The 12,382-nt window shown below is 45.6% G+C and overlaps 1 protein-coding gene across 7 annotated transcripts in view; it reads left to right on the top strand.

The window, feature by feature from the left end:
- The window catches only part of GPM6B (glycoprotein M6B), a 394,200-nt gene that overhangs the window by 376,407 nt on the left and 5,411 nt on the right, over nucleotides 1-12,382 (top strand). For all 7 annotated transcript variants that reach the window (XM_069639488.1, XM_069639484.1, XM_069639487.1 and 4 more), the window contains one exon: nucleotides 11,542-11,607. In XM_069639488.1, the coding sequence (XP_069495589.1) occupies nucleotides 11,542-11,607 (66 nt within the window). The remainder of the gene's footprint in view (nucleotides 1-11,541; nucleotides 11,608-12,382) is intronic.

Consider the following 12,382-nt stretch of genomic DNA (forward strand, 5'->3'; position numbering starts at 1 on the left):
CCCTCCAAAATCCCTGACCCTGACTCTGGGGGAGGGCTGGCTCTGGTAAACACCCTGGTAGGCCTCCTGCCCCAGGTTGAGACTGCGCCCATCGACCTGTCGACATGGTCAGGCCTCTGACCCTGATATAGCGTAAAGTAGCACGGTACATATTATTGTGTATGATGTAGGTCAAACTTTCCTATTAATATTTAGTTGACTATTCACACCCCCATTTTCATTCTAGCGAACAGTCTCTTGTGCTATGATGTATCGAGGATTAGTTAATGATCATAGAGTTGTGATTGCAACATTATTATATGACTCTACCTTGTAGTAAATTGTAGTAAATTGTCAGTTGCTTCAATTTAAAACTTTTAAAAACATCCAGATTTTTTAAATCCCAGCAGCAAACACCAATGTTTTGCTTGATTACTTTTCCTGAACCTGCACTCCTCGTTAGATCACAAGATGTCTTGTTGGGGGATGCTAACTGTCTCCCTTAGGGATTGACTGAGTGTTTCGTTTTGGCTCATCAAGGTAATGTTGGTCACCTGCAAAAGAAACAAAATTGTTTAGTTGGGATCAGGGGGGCTTTGCACATTTGTCAGGCATTTGTGGAGGGATAACTAAACATCACTAGCTCACCCATCGCACACCCTCTCTGTTTTCTAAATCTGTATCCGAGTGTTAGGTAAGATTTTAACTTCAGAGCTAAAATATTCCTCACTTGTGAGAACCGCAGAATTTTTTGCTGGATTGGTAGATTTTTCCCTAGAACTCAGTGAGCGGGAACCTCTCCACACTCACAGATCCTTTGACTCTTTTTATGGGTGTCATTTTTAAGATTGTCCATTGTCTTTTTAATTTTATCCTCTTTGACAACTTTTGATATATACCTTGTTATTGTTACAACGTTGCACTTTGGGCTCCCCTTTTACTTTTTCTGGTTTACCTTGTGAGAACTACTGTTCAAGGATAGAAAGGATATTTCTATCCCTTGTACATTTTGTTAGGTGAAAACCAGCACACCCCACCATATGTGGAGTGCTGGGGAGATGCAATGTATCCCCTTTCTCACTTGCACTGTAACAATTCTGACACGGGGACAAGCTTACATTAAATGGCTGGTGCCAGTGAATCTTTTTACAAATCCAGTGCACCTTTATCACAGGCTGTTTTCACAGCTGCAGTAAAGGCAGCCATGGGTGCCCATTTTACCAAAATGGTCCCCGTGTTCCTTTTTTGCTGTTTTCGTGCTCCTTGTCCCTTCTTGGTCTTTCTCCTGCCCTCCAGTTTGGGAAATTCCTTTGTGTGTTTGTGTGATTTTTTATCTTTGGCGGGAGACCTCGGTCAAATTCACCTAGGCTCCAAGTGTCTGTGAAGGCAGAAAGTAAAGGCGTCCAAAAGTCTGCAGCCCTTTATCTTCCAGCCTGCCTGCAAGAATCCAGTTCAAACTGGGAGGCTGGCTGATCTGAAAGGACTGCCAACCCCCAAGATTGAATGTTGCATGTCTTGATTGATTGGCTGGGTTCCTGCATAAAAATCTGATCCTAGAAGCTGATGAGGTAGTCGACCACTGGATCTAAATTCGAAGAGGAAGATGAAGAAATCGCGGCCAAGACTATTTCCAGCGACCAGAGAGCCTGCTATGTGACCAGATCCTGCTGTTAGCCTTCCTACCAAGTGACCTGGAGACTCTGAAAACGATAATCCCGACCCAGAGCCTGGTGAGATCCACTAACTCAAGAAGACCTACATTTTGAGCCAACCCACATCCTGCTGCGACTTTGCAAGTCTGCAATACCCCAATATCCTGGAACCTCGAGCCAGTGTGCGGTGCAAGGTTTATCAAATTGAGCTGAAACTATGGTGGCATCCTGCAGGACCTCCAGAGACATGAATTGGGTGTGAAATGTCCCCTCATCCTCATCATTGTTCTGGAGCTTGCAAGTGACGAGAATCCGACTGGCAATATTCAGTCTTCTTCTGGCTCCTGAAAAGGGCGCCAAAACCACAGAGCTGCATCCAGCCACAAAGAAACCCTTGCCTGGAGCCTTCTTCATTGATCACTGCTGCAAAATTCCTTCAAGTTCTGTCTTCAGTCTTCATGACAAAGGAATCCATCGACTAGATTTTTGGCTGCAGATCCTGAAGTCTTCCTGCTGCATCTCTTCTTCTGTGCTGAGGTAATGTTGGATGGGGGTATTTACTTACCTTAAGCCTGTGTGATTTATGTAAAGCTTTTGGAGTATTTTCTGTGATTGGGAGTCCTCTCATCCAGTTCACCCAGGCCCACTGCTGGAATCCTCATAGGGTGCCTTGTCAGAAGTCCCTGGACCCTAACTAACTCTAAAGCAAACTACTTACTTGTTTGAACAGTCTTCCACAGGAACTCTGACTTTTCTTTTGCAACTGAACCCTCTCTCACCCTGCCTACAGCTGGCACATAGACCACTTGGGTCCATATTCGGCCTCTGAGAGAACTCATGTAATAGAATAGGGAAGGACTGGATAAGAAAAGGATTCTGCTTGAAAAATATAGCAAGTGTTTAAAAGTGTACATACTTGTGAAAGTGTTAGTTGGTAACTGTAACTCTGAGTGAAACGTTACAAAAGTTCTTACTTACCTTGAAAGTATATGTAAGTTTATTTTACCCACCTGTGAATTGGTTATGCCTCTTCCCAAAAGTAATACTGTTGTCTTCACTTAACTATTTCTTCAAGAATACTAGTGCGTAAATTCACCAACTGAGTCTTGCTTCCCCTGGCCTGCTGTGTAGCCTGTCTAAACTAAGTTTGCCTTGTGTTTTACCTTCCTGGAATAACATTGGGTCATTCTTTACGTGTAGCACACGCTATTCCCACCAGAAATAAACAAAATATCACTGCCGATAAACTATCTCCCCTGATCCTGCCCACCTTGAACTCACTCCCAGACCAGACAGACACTTTAATTCTGGTAGAAGAATACAACACGATAATGACTTCATCTCTAGATATCATAGCACTACTAAAACTTAGGAGTAAACCTAAAAAACATGTGAATACCTGGATCACACCTCATTTGAAAGCAATCAGACTAGAAAAACTGAAAAGTGTACAAATCTGGAGACATGATCCTTCTGTCACTAACAGAAATAACCTTAGTAAAATAGCCACCCTCTACAAAAAAGAAATGATTCTCGCCAAACAATCTTCCTTTACCCTACGTATTACTCAAGCCAATTCAAGCACTAAATAATTGTTCACTATCCTTAAAGAGATAGAAACGCCCATCCTTGCCACTGTCACTTGTCTCAAGGACAAGTTATGGTGCACCAATATTCAGAGTGCCCTATCCAACAAGGTAACCCTCCAAGCCAAAATTAACAACAAAAAAGAAACTCTCCACTTTGCCCCCCAGCCCAACAATCCCCCCGTGCCACTGTCCACGCACACTACGCCTCCTCTCAATCAACCCCCACCCCGCTTCAATTTTAACAAAGTATCCATCCTAGATGTTGAAAAAGTCATACTCACTCTCAAACCCTCTAATTGCCACAGTGACCCTTGTCCAGCCCAAATTATGAAGGACGCTGCATGTAACCTTCCTCCATTCATTTCCAAACTCAACGCCTCCTTCTCCACTGACACCATACCAAAGAGCTTGAAACAATCCTGGGTCCTCCCACTTCTGAAAAAGCAAACTCTTGACCCATCAATACATACGAACTACCGCCCCATCACCACAGTCCCTTTCCTGCTTAAAATTCTCAACAAGATGGCTTACCTTCAAACACGGGACCGAAACTGCATTAATTGACCTTAAGGCACAAATCGACGCGCTGAGAGACAATGGAAAGGCATCACTACTGCTCCTACTCGATCTCTCAGCAGCGTTCAACTTACTGGACCATAAAATCCTATGCAACCACCTGGATTCCGCTGCCCACTTTTCACAAGAAGCGATAGCATGGATCCAATCCTTCCTCGACAACAGGACCCCCTCCCCCCCTCTCCCCTCCCTGTGTGGGCCTTAAGAATTCCCCCAACTGCCCCCCAGTCCCCACCTCCAATTTAACAACCCATACACTCTCCCTCCCCCCCTCCCCCCACCCCGACGTCCAGCCAAATAGTTCCACCATTGCAGGTGTATTTGTATTTTATTGATTTATAAAGCACCTTACGCCAAAGCGCTATACATGGAACAACATAATACATAAAACATGAACAATAAAATTGAAGCATTACAATGTGAATCAAACAACAAAACAGTGAAACAAAACAGCGGCCGGACCACCAGCCTACCCACCTATGCTGGGCTATCATCGACATGTTCACCGCTGTGAGCACCCCCCCCCCCCAGCTCATCGCCCCCTCCAAGATCCCCTTATACTTGCTGTTCAGGGGGACCCCGATCTTGCAAGGACCCCCGGGTCCTCTTGGTCGGGGCTGTCCACCCCTCCTCCTCCATGGTCGTTCTTGGTCAGTGAGGGGGTATTCAATTTTTTAAATTTTCTTGAGCCTGTCTTTTTTTCTCCTGTTTCCCGGAGACCCGGGACCGCTCGCACCCTCAGCGATCGACCCTATGGGCCTCCTCCAGGGGATCGACTCCGTTACATAGTCCTGGATTGCTCGCTTTATGTCTTCCTCAGTAACCAAAGTCATATGCTGCCCCATATATTCGAATGAAAGGGAGAAGGGGTAGCCCCATCTGTAGCGCACACCCTTCTCCTTCAGCAACTGCGTTAGGGGGCGGCACATTCTGCGCTTAGCCAATGTGTATGCTGAGAGATCTTGGAAGATTGAAACTTGCGCATTGTTATATTTGATCTCCCAGGCCTTCATAGCCTCCTCCAGTACCTTGGCCTTCTCAGTGTAGTAGTGGAACCAGACCAATATGGACGGGGAGCCACCCGGTCGAACATCGGCTACGTTTTCATCCCATCCGTAAAGAGGAGGTTGATAATGTCTCTCGCCACACGACCCAAATCTCTCTCCGTTTCGCCCTCCATTTCCGGGACCCCAAAAATTCTGAGGTTATTCCTTCTTTCCCTGTTTTCAAAATCGCCCAGTTGTCTGGCCCTTTCCTCATCTCTTCTCCAGGGCCCTCAGCCTCCGGTCCATTTGCACTTCCTGAGTCACAGAAGAAGTTTGGGTGGTTTCCAATTGCAACAGCCTGTCCTCCACTTTGTTCACCCTCTGGTCCATTTTTTCAATTTTTTGGGCAATGTCCGACCTCATGTTCCCGATTTCCTGAAGGACTGCAGCAAAACCCCTTTCCATTGCAGAGGCCGACTGTGACGAGGACTCCTACTGGGCCATTCCGCTGTCTCGATCCAGGCCTTTGCCGCAGCTGCTACCCTCCCGACAACAATATTCCTGAAGGGTTTTTGCGGTAGCTCATCAAACTACCCCGTGTGCCTCACTGCTGGATCTGCCGCCGTCCAGGGGACCACGAGGCGCCCCCCCAGGCCCTGCCGCAAGACTTCTTCACCACTCCAGTCGCTGGGTTCCTGAAGAGGGGTCGGCCCGTCCTCCGGGGTCACATACACCCCTGGGCGGACACACGCCCCACCAACACCGGGCGGGGGCCTCACACCCTGTTCACACCACAGCAATAGTCCAAGGTCCTCTTCCTACCTACCCCCCTGGGCAGGCACACGCCCCACCAACAACGGGCAGGGGCCTCACACCCCTTCCACACCACTGCCGCGTTCCAAGGTCCTCTTTGTATTTGTGAGGAAGACCCCTCACATACACCCCTGGGCGGGCACACGCCCCACCAACAACTGGCGGGGGCCTCGCACCCTTTCCACATCACCGCGGGGATCCAAGGCCGCCGCCTTCCTCTGGGGGGTAAAACCACCAATCCGATCTCCCGGTCCTCTCCAAGGGAGCAGGTCCCCCCCCGGCACTCGAGGGAGGGCGGTCGTTGCGGTCACAGGCCCCGGGGCAATCACCCACGTGCAGTCAGCTCGCCCATTCTCCCCACCCTCACTGGGGCCTATCAGCAGACACGGGCCCCGCAGCCATTCAGGTACCCCTCTCCACTCCCTGGGCCCCGACACCCCTCCCAAGTCCCCAGTCCAATCAGGAATCCTCTCGTGGGGGGGGGGCACCGGGGGAGGGACCGGAGGGCCTCCTATCTACCGCTCCATGGTCGTTCTGTCTCCTTACCTCCCGGCTGCCCTCCCCGTTCAGGCTGGTGACCACTCCAGAGGGGCTTGCGTTCCTCCGGCCCCCTGGGGGGCCATGCGCAAGTTGGGGCCAACACTCCACACGGCCGCCTCCTTGCCCCCGTATCCGCGCTCCCACGCCCGGCCGGGGCGCCTCCACCCGCTCCTGATCCGGGCCGCCTGACACTCTCCCCCAGACAGGGGAAGGCTTTGCTCCCACCACACCAGCTGTCCGAGCAAAGGCTTCTCCCCCCGGGATTCCCCGCGCCCACAGGCGGGAGCCAGAAAAGGGAGATGAGCCCGACAACGGGAGCCCGCAGCCCTGAGCTCCAACGGCTCTTCTAACGCCTCCCGAGCCTCCGAGACTTCCACTGCTTCCCGCCAGGCCCAATGTCCTCCGAACTTCGACTTCCCAGGGTCCCGGATCACCGCAACTACATTCAGGGGATCCCCAGGGGGTCACCTCACGGGTCCACAGGCTTGCTCTCGCTGCTAGGAGGTCCTCGGGGGGCAAGGGGGGCTCACATCCCTGTTTGGCCCAGCTTCAGCGGGAGCACGGGAATCAGGCAGCCATAGCCTGTTCGCCCCCTGGTGGCCTCCCCACGTGCAAACATTTTCTAATGTAGCCTGATGTTATTTGCACTAGAGCAACCTTTACACTGGTCCAAGTGCAATTTTCACAGTATTAGCAATAGGTCAAAGTTTCTGTCATCTGGTCCCAGGAAGCCAAACTCCATATCAACATATTGGCTCTGAAGAATGTACAGCTAGCATGTTGTAACTTCAAAACAAAGATGCACCACAAAAGCATATCTATAACAGACAATAACACAAATATGTTTTATCTGAAAATAACAGGGGGACACCCCCTCAAACTATGTCAAATAACACTAACAATTTGACAGTGGTGCACAGCCGGGCCCATATGGCTTGAAACCCAACATGTATCTGGAGTGGACATTTGTTTAGCAGGTAGTCTCAGCAGGAACATGAATGGGAACTAAACAGCCCACTCCAACAGATTTTCAAAACTTGGGGAAACACCAGATCCTTATTTGTGAGACTTATGAACACAAAATGCAAACCTTTGACCTAGATGCCCAGAAGCAGGATAATTCGACAATGCCCTGTGGATGACATGGCAGAGACATTTGCGTATCCTTTTCGATTGACTCTACTATTACGCAGGGTTCTCCAAGAATGCATGATGCTGATCCTCATAGCACCAACTTAGGTGTATCTGCACCTACTGCAGCTGGCAGTGTATCCCCCTAATCAACCTACACCCACAGTGGGATCCACTAACACAACAGCACCATCGGATAGTCCATCCAAGTCCACAAGCCATGAACTTGACAGCCTGTCTCCTAAAATCAGAATTTGGACGGAAGAAGCTATCACAAAAATGCTTTGGCATTCTTAAAGTGGCACATAAACCAAACACTACTAATGGAAGAGAATGGTGTAAGCCCATTAAACTGCTCAGAGGTCAACATTGTTAAACTACTATACACAGATCTAACATAGAATTAAATCAAAGTGCACCTTGCTGAATACACAACATCCCAAAAAAACACTCATAGTTAAGGCCTTCATGGAGGGCATCAAGTGAATAGTCCCATTGGTGGCAAATCCAACCCCAGGATGGGCTCTGAACACAGTCTTTCAGAGACATATCTATTGGTTTCAAAAGGATTTGACATTAAAGTTTCTTACAACATCTCACATTTCGGGTTGCATTTCATATAGCCATCATATTCATTAGAAGGATTAGTGACCGCACACCTTGCCAGTAGCGGAATCCATTGTTACTCTTCACATGGACAAAGTGGTCTTACAAACAAACCCCAGATTAATCTTCAAATTCCACATCAATCAGACAATTGAGCTACCAATATTCTTCGCAAACCCAAAGTCAAGAGCAGTAAGAACCCCGCACTTTTGATGTTAGAAGGTTGTCATGTCCTACATGGTTTAAACACATTCCACAAGAAAACATTCTAACTATTTGTTTAATTTGCAACAGGTCATAAGGGATGCTCAGTAACTAAAACCACAATTTCACTGTGGATTTTCAAGTGCATACAATAATATTATGTGCAAGCACAAAAAGCATTATCTTTCATGCCAAACACACACTTGAAGAGGAAGTGCCAAGCACCATCCACACTCCAGCCACCCCTTTCGAAGTGCCAGGTACGTTCACGCCAAAATATGTGATGTATGACGAACAGATAAACCATCAGAGAGCTGCAGCTGGGCTTTGCCCAGTGACTATAAGAGTAACGGCACCTATTGAAGTACCGACACCTAAGAAAACCTGGACAGTAAGGTACCCATTGAGAAAACCATATCTACAGGCAAGACAAAATAACATTTGTCAGAATGGAATACCCGAAGAAGCCAAGAAGATATTAAAGGAAGACAAATGGTGATGTCATAAGAAATCGGACTGACGCACATATAGAAGATATAATGACCTAAGAATACTGACAGGATAAGTGACATCTTGATCCTAAGATGAAGAAATTGATGTCAAGATGCAGAAACCTATGCCATATGCACGATAAAGATATTCAGTTAGTTTAAACGTGTACAGATGGAAGAAACCGCAAGAAGCAAAGAAATTGTGAAGCTTGCTTATGCTTAGTAGAAAATAGATTGCGGCAAGCGCCAACTATACATATATATCTCAAAAGCACTTTATAGATGAGTGTAAATCCACTATGCACATGAGTAGAATTGAACAAAGGTTACTAAAGGTCTCAAGAGGAGAGTGTTGCAGCAAACAAATCGAGAATTAAGACAGAGAGAAACCCAACTGAAGGTAACCATGCCAAGAAGCCAAGGGCGTATCAGGCTGGAATAGGCCAACAGTGGATACAATTAAAGAGAAAAAGAACAGAGTATCCTGTTCAGAAAGGTCAAGATAAGCCACAGATGGTAGAAGACTGGCGGAATTAAATCAAATACACGTAAATGCAAGAAGAAGAGGCCGATTTCACGGTGTCTGAATCACGTGACAAGCCAGGCAGGAAGGGATGAGACTTTGACAACTACGCATGAATCCCTCCCATACCCATGCTCCTTAACATTCTAAGACCAAGAAGCAGACTGTAGGCCAAACTACAAAGAAGTAATTGACACATAACCACTGGGGTGATAACTGATTGTAACATAATTGGAGGGAAGCTGGTGTGCAGACTAACTCCCTGCACCTGGCTGGCTGTTCTGCATGCTGCTATGCGCAAGTGGAAAAGTATGAGTGGGGTTGATGCCAACCCAATCATAGTGCACCGTGTAATCTAGGGTCTTATAGTGAGCAGAACCAATTGGACGTCGTACTTTTAGTGACGTTTATAGTGGGCATTTTGAAGGATGGGCTTAGTTGCCCCACCTGACATTGATTATGCAATCTCCTCTCCCCGTTACCACATACAGTAATGGTACCTATGTTAAAGTTACCTTCCTATAACCAATCGCGTTGCATGTAAGGTTTTTAAGATTTCGTGTCATTGATGACAAGTTTTTGATATAAATACTATGTTTATTCTGAAATTAAGTGGAGTTAAAGCGAGAAGGAAGATTGAGTGGTTGCTGATGTTCATTGAACTCCCGTTTTTTGTACTTGTCATTAAACGGACTGTATTTGCCAAACTATTGAGTTTTCATAATTGTTTGGTGCAAAAGTACGAATTTGCATCCCCATCTATCTCGAGGATGCTGCTACTCATCTTAAAGGGCTGTTTAGAGACCCTGAGTCTTATGGGCCGGCTGGGGTCCATCCAGTTCACACTCAACACTGGGAACAGGATCAAAATGATCCTTCTTGGCACATGTTCTACTTGGCACTATTCGTAGGCCAGCAACATGGAGTTCAGTACACACTTTCAAAACACTACTGCATAGACACACCATTAAAGGTGGACTCATAGGTGTGGGGACAATATGTACTCTGTTTTCAGCAGTACCATCACACCACAAAGATGCTTGTCACTAATCTATGTATATCATGTGGATCTAAACAGATTCACAAGCTTTGGAAGACCAATGTTATTTACACACTAAAAGTTCTGGTGCGTATATCTCTTTACAATCCATCCTCCCTCTGGAGTGGAGCAGACAGCTCATTCCTTAAACTGTGCTCACAGCACCTGTGCAAGCACACGAACACTGCTTTTACATGCTTACAAATTGAAAACAATCAATATGAGGGCATAGACCCATAAGGGCATTGTGGTTTGCCGTACATGTAGGATAAGGAAAGTGCGACAGGAACACCCATTCTTTCTTTGGAAGAAAACAACTGTAATGCTCCAGAACAACCACTAGATGACGGGATATGTATAGCATAGCATCTGATTCTAAACCAATACAAACACCAGAAAGACTCCTACTAAGTAACATTTGTCACTCATTTTAGAAAACTGCAATATATAACATTTTAATGTTAATCGATAAATAGGTACAATATAGAAAATCGAGAGTTGGCTCTGTCAGTGATTGCTTTTAAAGTTCGAGTGTAAACATGATTGGTTATATTCACACGTTTCAGTGTTTTGTGGATTGCAACACTTTGACAAAGTTTGAACTAAATTGTAAAAAAAAAGGCAAGTGCTTGTTTGGAACAATATCAGTCATGTTTTCTGCAGTTTTATTCTTCAGATTGTATAAATACTTCACTATTAATATTTATTGACAACATATGTCAGGAGGGCTGGTGTGCTATTATTATTGTAAGTTATTCTTCTTTTGCTACAGTGATCTCAAAAATATTTTCATTTTCTAAAGCCAAAGTTGGGGTTGGCTCTTTTTCATTGCCATCTGTCCTTGACGTGCTTTCTCACATCTTCTGCTAATTTTCAAGCTCGGCTAGCTGCCTTGCTCTAAACTCCTCTTTGACTCTGTGGCTTTTGGGAAAGTTTCCCGTCTACAATTGATACAAAGAATCAATAAAAACCTCAGAAGATACAGGGTACAACAAGTGGAGCTTTCTCATATTCCGATCACATTAAATATAATAACCGGTTTCACTACACTTGTGTTACTGTCTCCCAACATTCGACTCCTCCACCTTATCACAAAGGACACCGAGTGCCAACGGTGGTGTTGCCTTCCTCCTGATTTGTTCAGCTGCTTTTTTCTAGCAATCTGCTTTTCTTCCTCAACATTCTGTTTCCTTTCCAGATGCACATCTCCAAGAGGGTGGGGTGGCATCACCTGGCAAACAATATTCTGGCACCCTAATGGTGCATGAACCAGAGCTGCAACTGGGATGGTGTTGCAGACGGGAGACTATTTGTTGTTTGAAACTAATACATAACTTGAGTTCCTACTTTTGTCTACTGTAAGATTCAACATTATGCCTGAAGACTTATGTTCATCTGTGTTTCTTTTCTAGTTCTACATGTCCTATCACCTGTTCATTGTGGCATGCGCTGGAGCTGGTGCCACCGTAATTGCACTGGTGAGTATCATTGATAAAAGTGAATAGAAAACCTACATTTAACATTAAAAAGTTCCAGGGACAATAGATATTTTTGTAATTTTAGAAAAATAGGACAAAATGAATTGTTCACATGTTTCCAAAAGATCAGGAAAGCAGTAAGTAGCTTTACTACTACAACATCTTGCTTTATTTCAGTTAATTTTCAAACCTTTGATTTTAAATGTGGAAATTAAAACATGTTTTATTTTGCTTAATTTAATGAGTTGGGACATAGATTCAGGAATCAACAGAACACTGTTTATTAGTAGGGCTTAGCAGCATATGTTTGACTTTTACAGGGGGATCAGTCCTTACACAGCATAGCATTTATTACGAGACTGCATTTTAGGTTTGCAAGGATCAGTGCTGTGCATATTTGTTCTTTTAAAATATTGAAGCAGTTATCAGTGGCACCTTAATGAATGGCAAGAACTATCTGAAAAAAAGTACATCAGCCCCCAAATGAGCACCGACATTTACTCCTGTAGCCAGACATGTTACAATGACCCATTGCCACTCTGCAGCAATTGGGTTGCACTGCTTATGCCACATCTTGCCTGAAAATAATATCTGGACCATATAGTATCGCCACACAATACAGCTCACAAAATAAATGAAATCTCCCTCTCTCCAGTGCAATAATGCCCGTGCCCTAAGTGGGGAAAGTTTCATTTTAAAATGTCTCCCCACAGGATTCCATTTTGTGGCAAATGTATGGTTTAATGTCCTTCACCTAGATTATCACCACGATTAC

Source organism: Ambystoma mexicanum, chromosome 7q (genome assembly GCF_040938575.1).
Source record: "Ambystoma mexicanum isolate Mex_15411 chromosome 7q, UKY_AmexF1_1, whole genome shotgun sequence".
Lineage (NCBI taxonomy): Eukaryota > Metazoa > Chordata > Amphibia > Caudata > Ambystomatidae > Ambystoma > Ambystoma mexicanum.